Source organism: Lampetra fluviatilis, unplaced genomic scaffold (assembly GCF_964198595.1).
Source record: "Lampetra fluviatilis unplaced genomic scaffold, kcLamFluv1.1 SCAFFOLD_865, whole genome shotgun sequence".
Taxonomy (NCBI): domain Eukaryota; kingdom Metazoa; phylum Chordata; class Hyperoartia; order Petromyzontiformes; family Petromyzontidae; genus Lampetra; species Lampetra fluviatilis.
This window is the reverse complement of record NW_027620623.1, coordinates 22,978-42,401: the sequence shown is the minus strand read 5'-3', so window position 1 is coordinate 42,401 and position 19,424 is coordinate 22,978. Positions and strand designations below refer to the sequence as shown.

General features: G+C 52.5%; 1 protein-coding gene across 1 annotated transcript in view; it reads left to right on the top strand.

Annotated features, from left to right (window-relative positions):
* Window positions 1–1,822: 1,822 nt before the first annotated feature.
* LOC144954163 (carnosine synthase 1-like) overlaps window positions 1,823–19,424 on the top strand; it is a gene marked incomplete at its 3' end in the record, with an annotated part of 34,026 nt that continues 16,424 nt past the window's right edge. The window contains exons 1-2 of the mRNA XM_078884726.1: window positions 1,823–1,885; window positions 11,979–12,192. Of these exons, the coding sequence (XP_078740852.1) occupies window positions 1,853–1,885; window positions 11,979–12,192 (247 nt within the window). The remainder of the gene's footprint in view (window positions 1,886–11,978; window positions 12,193–19,424) is intronic.

Here is a 19,424-nt window from a genome sequence, read left to right as displayed (position 1 = left end):
CGAGCACTCACTTACACGCTCACTCACTCACACACTTTACACAGACAAAGCTCCCCCAGGTAGCCCACACAGTGGCTGATACACCTACACACACACAGACACACGCTCAGTCACAAAGACAAAGATCCCCCGTATAGCCTTAGCAGACTGTAGGGGCAAGTGCTGTTAGCGAGCACCTATGAAGGCCGGCACGGCACACGAGGGGGTGGGTGGCCAGCACCACGCCCGGCCGCCTTTGTCTCCCCAGTGAAGATCTTTACACACCGCTACACCAGGTACTCATTTAAGGCTGAGTCGACCTAGGGGAGGCCCAGGACCGGTTCAGACAATCGCCACTGGTGTTGGTCGTGAGCGGGAATCGAACTCGGGTCGTCGGGTTCATAGCGCAGCGTAGCGCTAACCACTGCACCACCACTCCCCATACACACACACAGACACACACACATACACACACAGACACACACACACTCATTCACGCACACACTCATTCATACACTCACTCACCCACATACTCACCCACACACTCACACTCACCAACCCACACACTCACCCACCCACACACTCACCCACACACTCACTCACCAACACACTCACTCACCCACACACTCACCCACTCCCTCACCCACACACTCACTCACCCACACACCCACCCACACACTCCCCCACACACTCACTCACCCACACACTCACTCACCCACACACCCACCCACACTCGCCCACACACTCACCCACTCCCTCACCCACACACTCACCCATACACTCACCCACCCACTCGCTCACCCCACACACTCACTCACCCACCCACTCGCTCACCCACACACTCACTCACCCACACACTCACTCACTCACCCACACACTCACCCACACACTCCCCCACACACTTACCCACACACTCACTCACCCACACACAAACCCACCCACCCACCCACTCACATCCACCCACTTACACTCACCCACACACACATCCACCCAGACACTCACCCACACACTCACCCATACACTCACCCACATACTCACCCACACACTCACCCACACACACATCCACCCAGACACTCACCCACACACTCCCCCAGACACTCACCCACACACTCCCCAACACACTCACTTACACACCCACCCAGACACTCACCACCCACTCACTCCCAACCCACCCACTCACTAACCCACCCACACTCACTCACCACCCACCCACTCACATCCACCCACTCAAAGTCACCCACACACTCACTCACACACTCACCCACGGACGGACGGACCACCACCCCCACCACCACCCCCACCACCCCCACCACCCCCACCACCACCCCCCCCCCACAACGCCCCCCCACCCCCACCCCAACCACCCCCAACCCCACCACCCCCACCCCAACCACCCCCACCACCACCACCACCACCCCAACCACCCCAACACCCCCCCACCACCCCCACCACCACCCCCACCACCACCCCAACCACCCCCCACCACCCCCACCACCCCAACACCCCCCCACCACCCCCACCACCACCCCCACCACCGCCCCCCACCACCACCCCAACCACCCCAACCTCCACCACCCCCACCCCCACCACCACCCCAACCACCCCCCACCACCCCCACCACCCCAACACCCCCCCACCACCCCCACCACCACCCCCCACCACCGCCCCCCACCACCACCCCAACCACCCCAACCTCCACCACCCCCACCCCCACCACCACCCCAACCACCCCCACCACCACCCCAACCACCCCCACCACCACCCCCCCACCATCACCCCCCCCCTCCCACCATATATAAACCCCCGCGCGTGCCGGGTGCCCGTCATCAGTCTCAGACGCAGTCTCCTGGCCTCTACTCACTCACTGCGCGAGATGATGGTGAGTGGCAGGGCCCCTCCTCACCCGGTGAGGAGCGGTGGGGCTGGTGGTGGGGGTGGGTGAGGGGGGGGGGGGCGGTGACCCACTTAAAACACGCGGGGGAGAGGGTGGGTAGCTCTCCACTGAGACCACCTAGACATCCACTCATCCATCCACTCATCCATCCACTCATCCATCCACTCATCCATCCATTGACCCATCCACTCATCCATCCACTCATCCATCCACTCATCCATCCACTCATCCATCCACTCATCCATCCACTTACCCATCCACTCATCCATCCACTCATCCATCCACTCATCCATCCACTCATCCATCCACTCATCCATCCACTCATCCATCCACTCATCCATCCACTCATCCATCCACTCATCCATCCACTCATCCATCCACTCATCCATCCACTCATCCATCCACTCATCCATCCACTCATCCATCCACTCATCCATTCACTCACCCACTCACTCACCCACTCACCCACCCACTCACTCACTCACTCACCCGCTCACTCACCCACTCACCCACCCACTGACTCACTCACTCACTCACCCGCTCATCCACCCACTCACTCACTCATACACTCACCCACCCACTCACTCACTCACCCACTCACTCACCCACTCACCCACTCACCCATCCACCCACCCACTCACCCACTCACTCACCCACCCACTCACTCACTCACTCACCCACTCACCCACTCACTCACTCACCCACTCACTCACTCACCCACCCACTCACCCACTCACTCACTCACCCACCCACCCACTCACACAACCACTCACCCACCCACTCACTCACTCACTCACCCACTCACTCACTCACTCACTCACTCACCCACTCACCCATCCACCCACCCACTCACCCACTCACTCACCCAGCCACTCACCCACCCACTCACCCACCCACTCACCCACCCACTCACCCACCCACTCACCCACCCACTCACTCACTCACTCACCCGCTCATCCACCCACTCACTCACTCATACACTCACCCACCCACTCACTCACTCACTCACCCACTCACCCAGCCACTCACCCAGCCACTCACCACCCACTCACCCACCCACTCACCCACTCACTCACTCACCCACCCACCCACTCACCCACTCACTCACTCATACACTCACCCACCCACTCACTCACTCACCCACTCACTCACCCACTCACCCACTCACCCATCCACCCACCCACTCACCCACTCACTCACCCACCCACCCACTCACTCACTCACTCACCCATTCACCCACCCACTCACTCACTCACCCACTCACTCACTCACCCACCCACTCACCCACTCACTCACTCACCCACCCACCCACTCACACAACCACTCACCCACCCACTCACTCACTCACCCACTCACCCACCCACTCACTCACTCACCCACTCACTCACTCACTCACCCACTCACTCACTCACCCACCCACCCACTCACCCACTCACTCACTCACTCACCCACCCACCCACTCACACAACCACTCACCCACTCACTCACTCACTCACCCACCCACTCACTCACCCACCCACTCACTCACTCACTCACCCACTCACCCATCCACCCACCCACTCACCCACTCACTCACCCAGCCACTCACCCACCCACTCACCCACCCACTCACCCAGCCACTCACTCACCCACTCACCCACCCACTCACTCACCCACCCACTCACCCACCCATCCACTCACCCAGCCACTCACCCACTCACCCACCCAACCACTCAACCACTCACTCACCCACCCACTCACCCAGCCACTCACCCAGCCACTCACCCACTCACCCACCCACTCACCCAGCCACTCACCCACCCACTCACCCACCCACTCACCCACTCACCCACTCACCCACCCACTCACCCAGCCACTCACTCACTCACCCACTCACCCACCCACTCACTCACCCACCCACTCACTCACCCACCCACTCACCCACCCATCCACTCACCCAGCCACTCACCCACTCACCCACCCAACCACTCAACCACTCACTCACCCACCCACTCACCCAGCCACTCACCCAGCCACTCACCCACTCACCCACTCACCCACCCACTCACCCAGCCACTCACCCACCCACTCACCCACCCACTCACCCACTCACCCACTCACCCACCCACTCACCCAGCCACTCACTCACCCACTCACCCACCCACTCACTCACCCACCCACTCACCCACCCATCCACTCACCCAGCCACTCACCCACTCACCCACCCAACCACTCAACCACTCACTCACCCACCCACTCACCCAGCCACTCACCCAGCCACTCACCCACTCACCCACCCAGCCACTCACCCACCCACTCACCCACCCACTCACCCACCCACTCACCCACTCACCCACTCACCCACCCACTCACCCAGCCACTCACTCACCCACTCACCCACCCACTCACTCACCCACCCACTCACCCACCCATCCACTCACCCAGCCACTCACCCACTCACCCACCCAACCACTCAACCACTCACTCACCCACCCACTCACCCAGCCCACTCACCCAGCCACTCACCCACTCACCCACCCAGCCACTCACCCACCCACTCACCCACCCACTCACCCACCCACTCACCCACCCACCCACCCACCCACCCACTCACCCACCCACTCACTCACCCACTCACCCAGCCACTCACTCACCCACTCATGGTGTAAATGCTTAACCCCGTGCTCTCATACTCTGATGGTGCGTTGTCTTTGAGTTGTGCGCCTTCTGGCGTCATCTGGTACAACACCATGTGAGACTAGGCTCTAAGGAAAGCTGTCTCGGGTGTGGACCAATCAACTTCAAGGACCATGTGAGACTAGGCTCTAAGGAAAGCTGTCTCGGGTGTGGACCAATCAACTTCAAGGACCATGTGAGACTAGGCTCTAAGGAAAGCTGTCTCGGGTGTGGACCAATCAACTTCAAGGACCATGTGAGACTAGGCTCTAAGGAAAGCTGTCTCGGGTGTGGACCAATCAACTTCAAGGACCATGTGAGACTAGGCTCTAAGGAAAGCTGTCTCGGGTGTGGACCAATCAACTTCAAGGACCATGTGAGACTAGGCTCTAAGGAAAGCTGTCTCGGGTGTGGACCAATCAACTTCAAGGACCATGTGAGACTAGGCTCTAAGGAAAGCTGTCTCGGGTGTGGACCAATCAACTTCAAGGACCATGTGAGACTAGGCTCTAAGGAAAGCTGTCTCGGGTGTGGACCAATCAACTTCAAGGACCATGTGAGACTAGGCTCTAAGGAAAGCTGTCTCGGGTGTGGACCAATTAACTTCAAGGACAGTGCAACACACATTATCAGAGTTGTGTGTTTTGTTTGCATTATGACCGCAGGTATTGTGGTCTATGTAAACATGACTCCTTGTAAAAAAAGGTGTCAGTTTTGTTGCCAGATAGAAGGGTAAAAAACCAATTATCATATTTTTTACTGGCAAAGGAGGTTCCAATGGTGTAAATCGTTTGAATAACTTCACTCCTTTGAATACTGAGTGTACTGCATGCGTACTGTGTGTGTACTGTGTGTGTAATGAGTGTACTGTGTACTGTGTGTGTACTCTGTGTACTGTGTGTGTGTACTGTGTGAGTGTGTGTACTGAGTGTATACTGTGTAAGTGTGTGTGTACTGTGTGTGTACTGTGTGTGTACTTAGTGTACTGTGTGTGTACTGTGTGTGTACTGAGTGTACTGTGTGTGTGTACTGTGTGTGTACTGTGTGTGTACTGAGTGTACTGTGTGTGTACTGTGTGAGTGTGTACTGTGTGTGTACTGTGTGTGTACTGAGTGAACTGTGTGTGTGTACTGTGTGTGTACTGTGAGTGTACTGAGTGTACTGTGTGTGTGTACTGAGTGTGTACTGTGAGTGTACTGAGTGTACTGTGTGTGTACTTTGTGTGTACTGAGTGTACTGTGTGTGTACTGTGTGTGTACTGTGTGTGTGTAAAGTGTAAGTGTGTACTGAGAGTGTACTGTGAGTGTGTGTACCGAGTGTACTGTATGTGTATACTGTGTGTGTACTGTGTGTGTACTGTGTAAGTGTGTGTGTACTGTGTGTGTACTGAGTGTACTGTGTGTGTATTGTGTGTGTAAGTGTGTGTGTACTGTGTGTGTACTGAGTGTACTGTGTGTGTATTGTGTGTAAGTGTGTGTGTACTGTGTGTGTACTGTGTGTACTGTGTGTACTGTGTGTGTACTGAGTGTACTGTGTGTGTACTGAGTGTACTGTGTGTGTATTGTGTGTAAGTGTGTGTGTACTGTGTGTGTGTACTGTGTGTGTACTGTGTGTGTACTGTGTGTACTGTGTGTGTACTGAGTGTACTGTGTGTGTACTGTGTGTGTACTGAGTGTGTGTGTATTGTGTGTGTACTGTGTGTGTACTGTGTGTATACTGTGTGTACTGTGTGTGTACTGAGTGTACTGTGTGTGTACTGTGTGTGTACTGAGTGTTACTGAGTGTGTGTACTGTGTGTACTGAGTGTGTACTGTGTATACTGTGTGTTCTGTGTGTACTGTGTGTATATTGTGTGTACTGAGTGTGTACTGTGTTAGTGTACTGAGTGTACTGTGTGTGTGTACTGTGTGTATACTGTGTGTGTACTGAGTGTACTGTGTGTGTACTGAGTGAGTGTGTGAACTGTGTGTGTACTGAGTTTACTGTGTGTACTGTGTGTGTACTGTGTGTGTACTGTGTGTGTACTAAGTGTACTGTGTGTGTACTGTGTGTGTACTGAGTGTGTACTGTGTGTGTACTGTGTGTGTACTGTGTAAGTGTACTGTGTGTGTACTGAGTGTGTACTGAGTGTACTGTGTGTGTGTACCGTGGGTGTACTGAGTGTGTACTGTGTGTGTACTGTGTGTGTACTGTGTGTGTACTAAGTGTACTGTGTGTGTGTACCGTGGGTGTACTGAGTGTGTACTGTGTGTGTACTGTGTGTGTACTGAGTGTGTACTGAGTGTACTGTGTGTGTGTACTGTGTGTGTACTGAGTGTGTACTGTGTGTGTACTGTGTGTGTACTGTGTGTGTACTAAGTGTACTGTGTGAGTGTACTGTGTGTGTGTACTGTGTGTGTACTAAGTGTACTGTGTGAGTGTACTGTGTGAGTGTACTGTGTGTGTACTGTGTGTATACTGAGTGTGTGAGTGTACTGTGTAAGTGTGAGGGTACTGAGTGTGTACTGTGTGTGTACTGTGTGTGTACTGAGTGTACTGTGTGAGTGTACTGTGTGTGTACTGTGTGTATACTGAGTGTGTGAGTGTACTGTGTAAGTGTGAGTGTACTGTGTGTGTACTGTGTGTGTACTGTGTGTATACTGAGTGTGTGAGTGTACTGTGTAAGTGTGAGTGTACTGTGTGTGTACTGTGTGTGTACTGTGTGTATACTGAGTGTGTGAGTGTACTGTGTAAGTGTGAGTGTACTGTGTGTGTACTGTGTGTGTACTGTGTGTATACTGAGTGTGTGAGTGTACTGTGTAAGTGTGAGTGTACTGTGTGTGTACTGTGTGTGTACTGTGTGTATACTGAGTGTGTGAGTGTACTGTGTAAGTGTGAGTGTACTGTGTGTGTACTGTGTGTGTACTGTGTGTATACTGAGTGTGTGAGTGTACTGTGTAAGTGTGAGTGTACTGTGTGTGTACTGTGTGTGTACTGTGTGTATACTGAGTGTGTGAGTGTACTGTGTGTGTACTGAGTGTGTACTGTGTGTATACTGAGTGTGTGAGTGTACTGTGTAAGTGTGAGTGTACTGTGTGTGTACTGAGTGTGTACTGTGTGTATACTGAGTGTGTGAGTGTACTGTGTAAGTGTGAGTGTACTGTGTGTGTACTGAGTGTGTACTGTGTGTATGCTGAGTGTGTGAGTGTACTGTGTAAGTGTGAGTGTACTGTGTGTGTACTGTGTGTGTACTGAGTGTGTGAGTGTACTGTGTAAGTGTGAGTGTACTGTGTGTGTACTGTGTGTGTACTGTGTGTATGCTGAGTGTGTGAGTGTACTGTGTAAGTGTGAGTGTACTGAGTGTGTACTGTGTGTATACTGAGTGTGTGAGTGTACTGTGTAAGTGTGAGTGTACTGTGTGTGTACTGTGTGTGTACTGTGTGTATACTGAGTGTGTGAGTGTACTGTGTAAGTGTGAGTGTACTGTGTGTGTACTGTGTGTGTACTGTGTGTATGCTGAGTGTGTGAGTGTACTGTGTAAGTGTGAGTGTACTGTGTGTGTACTGAGTGTGTACTGTGTGTATACTGAGTGTGTGAGTGTACTGTGTAAGTGTGAGTGTACTGTGTGTGTACTGAGTGTGTACTGTGTGTATACTGAGTGTGTGAGTGTACTGTGTAAGTGTGAGTGTACTGTGTGTGTACTGTGTGTGTACTGTGTGTGTACTGAGTGTGTGAGTGTACTGTGTAAGTGTGAGTGTACTGTGTAAGTGTGAGTGTACTGTGTGTGTACTGTGTGTGTACTGTGTGTGTACTGAGTGTGTGAGTGTACTGTGTAAGTGTGAGTGTACTGTGTAAGTGTGAGTGTACTGTGTGTGTACTGTGTGTGTACTGTGTGTATGCTGAGTGTGTGAGTGTACTGTGTAAGTGTGAGTGTACTGTGTGTGTACTGTGTGTGTACTGTGTGTATACTGAGTGTGTGAGTGTACTGTGTAAGTGTGAGTGTACTGTGTGTGTACTGTGTGTGTACTGTGTGTATGCTGAGTGTGTGAGTGTACTGTGTAAGTGTGAGTGTACTGTGTGTGTACTGTGTGTGTACTGTGTGTATACTGAGTGTGTGAGTGTACTGTGTAAGTGTGAGTGTACTGTGTGTGAACTGTGTGTGTACTGTGTGTATACTGAGTGTGTGAGTGTACTGTGTAAGTGTGAGTGTACTGTGTGTGTACTGTGTGTGTACTGAGTGTGTGAGTGTACTGTGTAAGTGTGAGTGTACTGTGTGTGTACTGTGTGTATACTGAGTGTGTGAGTGTACTGTGTAAGTGTGAGTGTACTGTGTGTGTACTGTGTGTGTACTGTGTGTATACTGAGTGTGTGAGTGTACTGTGTAAGTGTGAGTGTACTGTGTGTGTACTGTGTGTGTACTGAGTGTACTGTGTAAGTGTGTGTGTACTGAGTGTGTACTGTGTGAGTGTGTGTACTGTGCGTGTGTGTGGACTGAGTGTACTGTGTGTGTACTGTGTGTACTGTGTGTGTGTACTGAGTGTACTGTGTGAGTGTGTGTACTGAGTGTACTGTGTGTGTACTGAGTGTACTGTGAGTGTACTGTGTGTGTATGTAAGTGTGTGTGTACTGTGTGTGTACTGTGTGTGTACTGAGTGTACTGTGTGTGTGTACTGTGTGTGTACTGTGTGAATGTGTGTACTGTGTGTACTGAGTGTGTGTACCGAGTGTACTAAGTGTACTGCGTGTGTACTGAGTAAGTGTACAGTGTGTGTACTGAGTGTACTGTGTAAGTATACTGTGTGTGTACTGAGTGAGTGTACTGTGTGTGTACTGTGTGTACTGTGTGAGTGTACTGAGTGTACTGTGTGTGTACTGTGTGTGTACTGAGTGTGTACTGTGTGTACTGTGTGAGTGTACTGAGTGTACTGTGTGTGTACTGTGTGTGTACTGAGTGTACTGTGTACGTGTACTGTGTGTGTACTGAGTGTACTGTGTAAGTGTACTGTGTGTGTGTACCGAGTGTACTGTGTGTGTGTACTGTGTGTGTACTGTGTGTGTACTGTGTGTGTACTGAGTGTACTGTGTGTGTGTACTGTGTGTGTACTGTGTGTGTACTAAGTGTACTGTGTGTGTGTACTGTGTGTGTACTGTGTGTGTACTGAGTGTACTGTGTGTGTGTACTGTGTGTGTACTGTGTGTGTACTGAGTGTACTGTGTGTGTGTACTGTGTGTGTACTGTGTGTGTACTGTGTGTGTACTGTGTGTGTACTGAGTGTACTGTGTGTGTGTACTGTGTGTGTACTGTGTGTGTACTAAGTGTACTGTGTGTGTGTACCGTGTGTGTACTGTGTGTGTACTGTGTGTGTACTAAGTGTACTGTGTGTGTGTACTGTGTGTGTACTAAGTGTACTGTGTGTGTGTACTGAGTGTGTATCGCGTGTACTGCCCTCAGCTGTCTGTGCATGGCTGCCGTGTGGACAAGTGTACTGTGTGTGTGTACTGTGTGTGTACTGTGAGTGTACTGTGTAAGTGTGTGTGTACTGTGTGTACTGAGTGTGTACTGTGTGTATGCTGAGTGTGTGAGTGTACTGTGTAAGTGTGAGTGTACTGTGTGTGTACTGTGTGTGTACTGTGTGTATACTGAGTGTGTGAGTGTACTGTGTAAGTGTGAGTGTACTGTGTGTGTACTGAGTGTGTACTGTGTGTATACTGAGTGTGTGAGTGTACTGTGTAAGTGTGAGTGTACTGTGTGTGTACTGAGTGTGTACTGTGTGTATACTGAGTGTGTGAGTGTACTGTGTAAGTGTGAGTGTACTGTGTGTGTACTGAGTGTGTACTGTGTGTATACTGAGTGTGTGAGTGTACTGTGTAAGTGTGAGTGTACTGTGTGTGTACTGTGTGTGTACTGTGTGTATACTGAGTGTGTGAGTGTACTGTGTAAGTGTGAGTGTACTGTGTGTGTACTGTGTGTATACTGAGTGTGTGAGTGTACTGTGTAAGTGTGAGTGTACTGTGTGTGAACTGTGTGTGTACTGTGTGTATACTGAGTGTGTGAGTGTACTGTGTAAGTGTGAGTGTACTGTGTGTGTACTGTGTGTGTACTGAGTGTGTGAGTGTACTGTGTAAGTGTGAGTGTACTGTGTGTGTACTGAGTGTGTACTGTGTGTATACTGAGTGTGTGAGTGTACTGTGTAAGTGTGAGTGTACTGTGTGTGTACTGAGTGTGTACTGTGTGTATACTGAGTGTGTGAGTGTACTGTGTAAGTGTGAGTGTACTGAGTGTGTACTGTGTGTGTACTGTGTGTATACTGAGTGTGTGAGTGTACTGTGTAAGTGTGAGTGTACTGAGTGTGTACTGTGTGTGTACTGTGTGTATACTGAGTGTGTGAGTGTACTGTGTAAGTGTGAGTGTACTGTGTGTGAACTGTGTGTGTACTGTGTGTATACTGAGTGTGTGAGTGTACTGTGTAAGTGTGAGTGTACTGTGTGTGTACTGTCTGTGTACTGAGTGTACTGTGTAAGTGTGTGCGTACTGAGTGTGTACTGTGTGAGTGTGTGTACTGTGCGTGTGTGTGTACTGAGTGTACGGTGTGTACTGTGTGTGTGTACTGAGTGTACTGTGTGAGTGTGTGTACTGAGTGTACTGTGTGTGTACTGAGTGTACTGTGAGTGTACTGTGTGTACTGTGTGTGTGAACTGTGTGTGTACTGTGTGTGTACTGTGTGTGTACTGTGTGTGTACTGAGTGTACTGTGTGTGTGTACTGTGTGTGTACTGTGTGTGTACTAAGTGTACTGTGTGTGTGTACTGTGTGTGTACTGTGTGTGTACTGAGTGTACTGTGTGTGTGTACTGTGTGTGTACTGAGTGTGTACTGTGTGTACTGTGTGAGTGTACTGAGTGTACTGTGTGTGTGTACTGTGTGTGTACTGTGTGAATGTGTGTACTGTGTGTGTACTGTGTAAGTGTACTGTGTGTGTAAGTGTGTGTGTACTGTGTGTACTGTGTGTGTGTACTGTGTGTACTGTGTGTGTACTAAGTGTACTGTGTGTGTACTGTGTGTGTACTGTGTGTACTGTGTGTGTACTAAGTGTACTGAGTGAGTGTGCTGTGTGTGTGTGTGTGTGTACTGTGTGTGTACTAAGTGTACTGTGTGTGTACTGTGTGTGTACTGTGTGTGTACTGTGTGTGTACTAAGTGTACTGTGTAAGTGTACTGAGTGTGTACTGTGTGAGTGTACTAAGTGTACTGTGTGTGTACTGTGTGTACTGTGTGTGTGTACTAAGTGTACTGTGTGTGTACTGTGTGTACTGTGTGTGTACTGTGTGTGTACTGAGTGTACTGTGTACGTGTACTGTGTGTGTGTGTACTGTGTGAGTGTACTGTGTGTGTTTACCGAGTGTACTGTGTGAGTGTACTGTGTAAGTGTACTATGTGTGTACCAATTGTACTGCCCGCTTATTCTGCCCTCAGCTGTCTGCGCACGGCTGCCGTGTGGACAAGTGCGACCAGCCGCCCCCGCTGAGCCTGGCCCCGGCCTACTGGAGCCTTCCGCCGAGCCTGCATGGCCCCAAGGAGACGGGCCCTGGCGACACGCGCCTCCTGCGGGCCTACGAGAGCCTGCAGAGAGGCCTGCAGGAGGCCGGCCTACCCGAAACGGTGGACAGGACGAACGAGACCCGCTTGGGTAACGCACGGCAGGGGACACGGGAGACGCAGGGGGGGCTAGGGAGAGGCCTAGGATGAGACTTGAGGCCTACAGAGAGGCCTAGGATGAGACTTGAGGCCTACAGAGAGGCCTAGGATGAGACATGAGGCCTAGTGAGAGGCCTAGGATGAGACTTGAGGCCTACAGAGAGGCCTAGGATGAGACATGAGGCCTAGTGAGAGGCCTAGGATGAGACGTGAGGCCTAGGGAGAGGCCTAGGATGAGACATGAGGCCTAGTGAGAGGCCTAGGATGAGACTTGAGGCCTACAGAGAGGCCTAGGATGAGATGTGAGGCTTAGGAAGAAGCCTAGGATGAGACGTGGGGCCTAGGGAGAGGCCTAGGATGAGACATGGGGCCTAGGGAGAGGCCTAGCACGAGATATGAGGCCTAGGATGAGACGTGAGGCCTAGGGAGAGGCCTAGGATGAGACGTGGGGCCTACGAGAGCCTGCAGAGAGGCTTGCAGGAGGCCGGCCTGCCCGAGACGGTGGACAGGACGAACGACACCCGCTTGGGTAACGCAGGGGGACATGAGGGTCTAGGGAGAGGCCTAGGATGAGATGTGAGACCTAGGATGAGACTTGAGGCCTACGGAGAGGCCTAGGATGAGACTTGGTGCCTAGGGAGAGGCCTAGCACGAGATGTGAGGCCTAGGATGAGAGATGAGGCCTACAGAGAGGCCTAGGATGAGACATGAGGCCTACGAGAGCCTGCAGCGGGGCCTGCAGGAGGCCGGCCTTCCCGAAACGGTGGACAGGATGAATGAAACCCGCTTGGGTAACCCACGGCAGGGGGACATGGGGGGCTAGGGAGAGGCCTAACACGAGATGTGAGGCCTAGGATGAGACGTGAGGTCTACAGAGGCCTAGGATGAGACATGGGGCCTACAGAGGCCTAGGATGAGACGTGAGGTCTACAGAGGCCTAGGATGAGACATGGGGCCTACAGAGGCCTAGGATGAGACTTGAGGCCTACAGAGAGGCCTAGGATGAGACGTGGGGCCTACGGAGAGGCCTAGGATGGGACAGGGGGCCTAGGGAGAGGCCTAGGATGAGACGTGGGGCCTACAGAGGCCTAGCACGAGATGTGAGGCCTGCAGAGAGGCCGGGTACGGGTAAGGAATCAAAACCTGTTTGCGACCTTTGCCACCACCACCACGGTTATTGGTGGCAGCGGTGGCAAACGGTGGCGGATGGGTTTTGGTGGTGCTACAGAGGGACGTGCCCTCCCGTCCCGTACACTTTGGCCACGCTGTGATGGATCGGGAGAGATGTTGACTACCTCGCCTGGTACGCAGGAGGCCGTGGGTTCGATCCCGGACCCGTGACGACACCTGGCTGCTGTATTTTGTCGGAGTCTGCGTCTCTCTCTCTCCGTGGAGATATTGACTACCTCGCCTGGTATACAGGAGTTCGGGGGTTCGATCCCGGACCCTGGCGATGACTGGCTGCTGTATATGTGGAGTCTGCGTCTCTCTCTCCCTGGAGATGTTGACTACCTCGCCTGGTATACAGAGTTCGAGGGTTCGATCCCGGACCCGTGACGATGCCTGGCGGCTGTCGTACAACCGGAGTCGCTCTCTCTCTGGAGATGTTGACTGCCTCGCCTGGTACGCAGGAGGTCGTGGGTTCGATCCCGGACCCGTGACAATGCTTGGCTGCCATATATCTGGAGTCTGCGTATCTCTCTCCCTGGAGATGTTGACTACCTCGCCTGGTGTACAGGAATTCGGGGGTTTGATCCTGGACCTTGACAATGCTTGGCTGCCATAAATGCGGAGTCTGCGTCTCTCTCTCCCTGGAGATGTTGACTGCCTCGCCTGGTAAGCCGGGGGTCGTGGGTTCGATCCTGGACCCCTGACATTGCTTGGCTGCCATATATGTGGTGTCTGCGTCTCTCTCCGTGGAGATGTTGACTACCTCGCCTGGTATACAGGAATTCGGGGGATTGATCCTGGACCTTGACGATGCTTGGCTGCCATATATCTGGAGTCTGCGTCTCTCTCCGTGGAGATGTTGACTACCTCGCCTGGTACGCGGGAGGTCGTGGGTTCGATCCCGGACCCCTGTAGTTGCCTGGAGGCTGCCGTACAACCGGAGTCTGCGTCTCTCTCTCCCTGGAGATGTTGACTACCTCGCCTGTTGTGCGGGAGGTCGTGGGTTCGATCCCGGAGTCTCTCTCTCTCTGCCCGTGATGGCCGCTGCTGGTCCTCCGGTATTCTGTTCCCCACTTCCACTTTTAGAATCGACGCGTCTCCACGCGTTATTTGCAGAGAATTTGGCTGCCGCTGTGAATTCCCACGGCGGTGGTGGCGGCGATGATGATGATGATATCGGGCCAAGTAGCTTCTCTGAAAAATATCCACACAGCAGCTGAGTGGGAGCTTAAACCCTGGTAACAATGAGCATAGTTGCGTTTTAGTATGGGTCTCTGTGAGTATGGGTCTCTGTGAGTGTGGGTCTCTGTGAGTGTGGGTCTCTGTGAGTATGGGTCTCTGTGAGTATGGGTGTCTATGTGAGTATGGGTCTCTGTGAGTATGGGTCTCTGTGAGTGTGGGTCTCTGTGAGTGTGGGTCTCTGTGAGTATGGGTCTCTATGAGTATGGGTCTCTATGAGTGTGGGTCTCTGTGAGTGTGGGTCTCTGTGAGTGTGGGTCTCTGTGAGTGTGGGTCTCTGTGAGTGTGGGTCTCTGTGAGTATGGGTCTTTGTGAGTGTGGGTCTCTGTGAGTTTGGGTCTCTGTGAGTGTGGGTCTCTGTGAGTATGGGTCTCTATGAGTGTGGGTCTCTGTGAGTGTGGGTCTCTGTGAGTGTGGGTCTCTATGAGTATGGGTCTCTGTGAGTATGGGTCTCTATGAGTGTGGGTCTCTGTGAGTGTGGGTCTCTGTGGGTATGGGTCTCTGTGAGTGTGGGTCTCTGTGAGTATGGGTCTCTATGAGTGTGGGTCTCTGTGAGTGTGGGTCTCTGTGAGTGTGGGTCTCTGTGAGTATGGGTCTCTGTGAGTGTGGGTCTCTATGAGTATGGGTCTCTGTGAGTGTGGGTCTCTGTGAGTGTGGGTCTCTATGAGTATGGGTCTCTGTGAGTGTGGGTCTCTGTGAGTATGGGTCTCTATGAGTATGGGTCTCTATGAGTATGGGTCTCTATGAGTATGGGTCTCTGTGAGTGTGGGTCTCTATGAGTATGGGTTTCTATGAGTATGGGTCTCTATGAGTGTGGGTCTCTGTGAGTGTGGGTCTCTGTGAGTGTGGGTCTCTATGAGTGTGGGTCTCTGTGAGTATGGGTCTCTATGAGTGTGGGTCTCTGTGAGTGTGGGTCTCTGTGAGTGTGGGTCTCTATGAGTATGGGTCTCTGTGAGTATGGGTCTCTATGAGTATGGGTCTCTGTGAGTGTGGGTCTCTGTGAGTGTGAGTCTCTATGAGTGTGGGTCTCTGTGAGTATGGGTCTCTATGAGTGTGGGTCTCTATGAGTATGGGTCTCTATGAGTATGGGTCTCTGTGAGTGTGGGTCTCTGTGAGTGTGGGTCTCTATGAGTGTGGGTCTCTGTGAGTATGGGTCTCTGTGAGTGTGGGTCTCTGTGAGTGTGGGTCTCTGTGAGTATGGGTCTCTATGAGTGTGGGTATCTGTGAGTGTGGGTCTTTGTGAGTGTGGGTCTCTGTGAGTGTGGGTCTCTGTGAGTGTGGGTCTCTGTGAGTGTGGGTCTCTGTGAATGTGGGTCTCTGTGAGTGTGGGTCTCTATGAGTGTGGGTCTCTGTGAGTGTGGGTCTCTGTGAGTGTGGGTCTCTGTGAGTGTGGGTCTCTGTGAGTATGGGTCTCTGTGAGTGTGGGTCTCTGTGATTGTGGGTCTCTGTGAGTGTGGGTCTCTGTGAGTGTGGGTCTCTATGAGTGTGGGTCTTTGTGAGTGTGGGTCTCTGTGAGTGTGGGTCTCTGTGAGTGTGGGTCTCTGTGAGTATGGGTCTCTGTGAGTGTGGGTCTCTGTGAGTATGGGTCTCTGTGAGTGTGGGTCTCTGTGAGTGTGGGTCTCTGTGAGTGTGGGTCTCTGTGAGTGTGGGTCTCTGTGAGTATGGGTCTCTGTGAGTGTGGGTCTCTGTGAGTATGGGTCTCTGTGAGTATGGGTCTCTGTGAGTGTGGGTCTCTGTGAGTGTGGGTCTCTGTGAGTGTGGGTCTCTGTGAGTGTGGGTCTCTATGAGTATGGGTCTCTATGAGTATGGGTCTCCGTGAGTATGGGTCTCTGTGAGTGTGGGTCTCTGTGAGTATGGGTCTCTGTGAGTGTGGGTCTCTGTGAGTGTGGGTCTATGGGGGTGTGGGTCTCTGTGAGTATGGGTCTCTGTGAGTATGGGTCTCTGTGAGTGTGGGTCTCTGTGAGTGTGGGTCTCTGTGAGTGTGGGTCTCTGTGAGTGTGGGTCTCTATGAGTGTGGGTCTCTGTGAGTGTGGGTCTCTATGAGTGTGGGTCTCTGTGAGTGTGGGTCTCTATGAGTGTGGGTCTCTGTGAGTATGGGTCTCTGTGAGTATGGGTCTCTCTGAGTATGGGTCTCTATGAGTGTGGGTCTCTGTGAGTATGGGTCTCTATGAGTGTGGGTCTCTGTGAGTGTGGGTCTCTGTGAGTATGGGTCTCTATGAGTATGGGTCTCTGTGAGTGTGGGTCTCTGTGAGTGTGGGTCTCTGTGAGTGTGGGTCTCTGTGAGTATGGGTCTCTGTGAGTATGGGTCTCTGTGAGTGTGGGTCTCTGTGAGTGTGGGTCTCTGTGAGTATGGGTCTCTATGAGTGTGGGTCTCTGTGAGTGTGGGTCTCTGTGAGTGTGGGTCTCTGTGAGTGTGGGTCTCTATGAGTATGGGTCTCTGTGAGTGTGGGTCTCTGTGAGTATGGGTCTCTGTGAGTGTGGGTCTCTGTGAGTGTGGGTCTCTGTGAGTATGGGTCTCTGTGAGTGTGGGTCTCTATGAGTGTGGGTCTCTGTGAGTGTGGGTCTCTGTGAGTGTGGGTCTCTATGAGTATGGGTCTTTGTGAGTGTGGGTCTCTGTGAGTGTGGGTCTCTGTGAGTGTGGGTCTCTGTGAGTATGGGTCTCTGTGAGTGTGGGTCTCTGTGAGTGTGGGTCTCTGTGATTGTGGGTCTCTATGAGTGTGGGTCTCTGTGAGTGTGGGTCTCTGTGAGTGTGGGTCTCTATGAGTATGGGTCTCTGTGAGTGTGGGTCTCTGTGAGTATGGGTCTCTGTGAGTGTTGGTCTCTGTGAGTGTGGGTCTCTGTGAGTATGGGTCTCTGTGAGTGTGGGTCTCTGTGAGTGTGGGTCTCTGTGAGTATGGGTCTCTGTGAGTGTGGGTCTCTGTGAGTGTGGGTCTCTGTGAGTATGGGTCTCTATGAGTGTGGGTCTCTGTGAGTGTGGGTCTCTGTGAGTATGGGTCTCTGTGAGTGTGGGTCTCTGTGAGTGTGGGTCTCTATGAGTATGGGTCTCTATGAGTGTGGGTCTCTGTGAGTATGGGTCTCTGTGAGTGTGGGTCTCTGTGAGTATGGGTCTCTGTGAGTATGGGTCTCTATGAGTGTGGGTCTCTGTGAGTGTGGGTCTTTATGAGTGTGGGTCTCTGTGAGTGTGGGTCTCTGTGAGTGTGGGTCTCTATGAGTGTGCGTCTCTGTGAGTGTGGGTCTCTGTGAGTGTGGGTCTCTATGAGTATGGGTCTCTGTGAGTATGGGTCTCTATGAGTGTGGGTCTCTATGAGTATGGGTCTCTATGAGTGTGGGTCTCTGTGAGTGTGGGTCTCTATGAGTGTGGGTGTCTATGTGAGTATGGGTCTCTATGAGTGTGGGTCTCTGTGGGTGTGGGTCTCTGTGAGTATGGGTCTCTATGAGTGTGGGTCTCTATGAGTATGGGTCTCTGTGAGTGTGGGTGTCTATGTGAGTGTGGGTCTCTGTGGGTGTGGGTCTCTATGAGTATGGGTCTCTGTGAGTGTGGGTCTCTATGAGTGTGGGTCTCTATGAGTGTGGGTCTCTGTGGGTGTGGGTCTCTATGAGTATGGGTCTCTATGAGTGTGGGTCTCTATGAGTGTGGGTCTCTGTGAGTGTGGGTTTCTGTGAGTGTGGGTGTCTATGTGAGTGGGTCTCTATGAGTGTGGGTCTCTATGAGTGTGGGTCTCTGTGAGTGTGGGTTTCTGTGAGTGTGGGTGTCTATGTGAGTATGGGTCTCTATGAGTATGGGTCTCTGTGGGTGTGGGTCTCTGTGAGTGTGGGTCTCTGTGAGTGTGGGTCTCTGTGAGTGTGGGTCTCTATGAGTGTGGGTCTCTGTGAGTGTGGGTCTCTGTGAGTGTGGGTCTCTGTGAGTGTGGGTCTCTGTGAGTGTGGGTCTCTGTGAGTGTGGGTCTCTGTGAGTATGGGTCTCTGTGAGTGTGGGTCTCTGTGAGTGTGGGTCTCTGTGAGTATGGGTCTCTGTGAGTGTGGGTCTCTGTGAGTGTGGGTCTCTGTGAGTATGGGTCTCTGTGAGTGTGGGTCTCTATGAGTGTGGGTCTCTGTGAGTGTGGGTCTCTGTGAGTGTGGGTCTCTATGAGTATGGGTCTCTGTGAGTGTGGGTCTCTGTGAGTGTGGGTCTCTGTGAGTGTGGGTCTCTGTGAGTATGGGTCTCTGTGAGTGTGGGTCTCTGTGAGTGTGGGTCTCTATGAGTGTGGGTCTCTGTGAGTGTGGGTCTCTGTGAGTATGGGTCTCTGTGAGTGTGGGTCTCTGTGAGTGTGGGTCTCTATGAGTATGGGTCTCTGTGAGTGTAAGTCTCTGTGAGTGTGGGTCTCTGTGAGTGTGGGTCTCTGTGAGTATGGGTCTCTGTGAGTGTGGGTCTCTATGAGTGTGGGTCTCTGTGAGTGTGGGTCTCTGTGAGTGTGGTTCTCTATGAGTATGGGTCTCTGTGAGTGTGGGTCTCTGTGAGTGTGGGTCTCTGTGAGTGTGGGTCTCTGTGAGTGTGGGTCTCTGTGAGTGTGGGTCTCTGTGAGTATGGGTCTCTGTGAGTATGGGTCTCTGTGAGTGTGGGTCTCTGTGAGTATGGGTCTCTGTGAGTATGGGTCTCTGTGAGTGTGGGTCTCTGTGAGTGTGGGTCTCTGTGAGTATGGGTCTCTGTGAGTGTGGGTCTCTATGAGTGTGGGTCTCTGTGAGTGTGGGTCTCTGTGAGTGTGGCTCTCTATGAGTATGGGTCTCTGTGAGTGTGGGTCTCTGTGAGTGTGGGTCTCTGTGAGTGTGGGTCTCTGT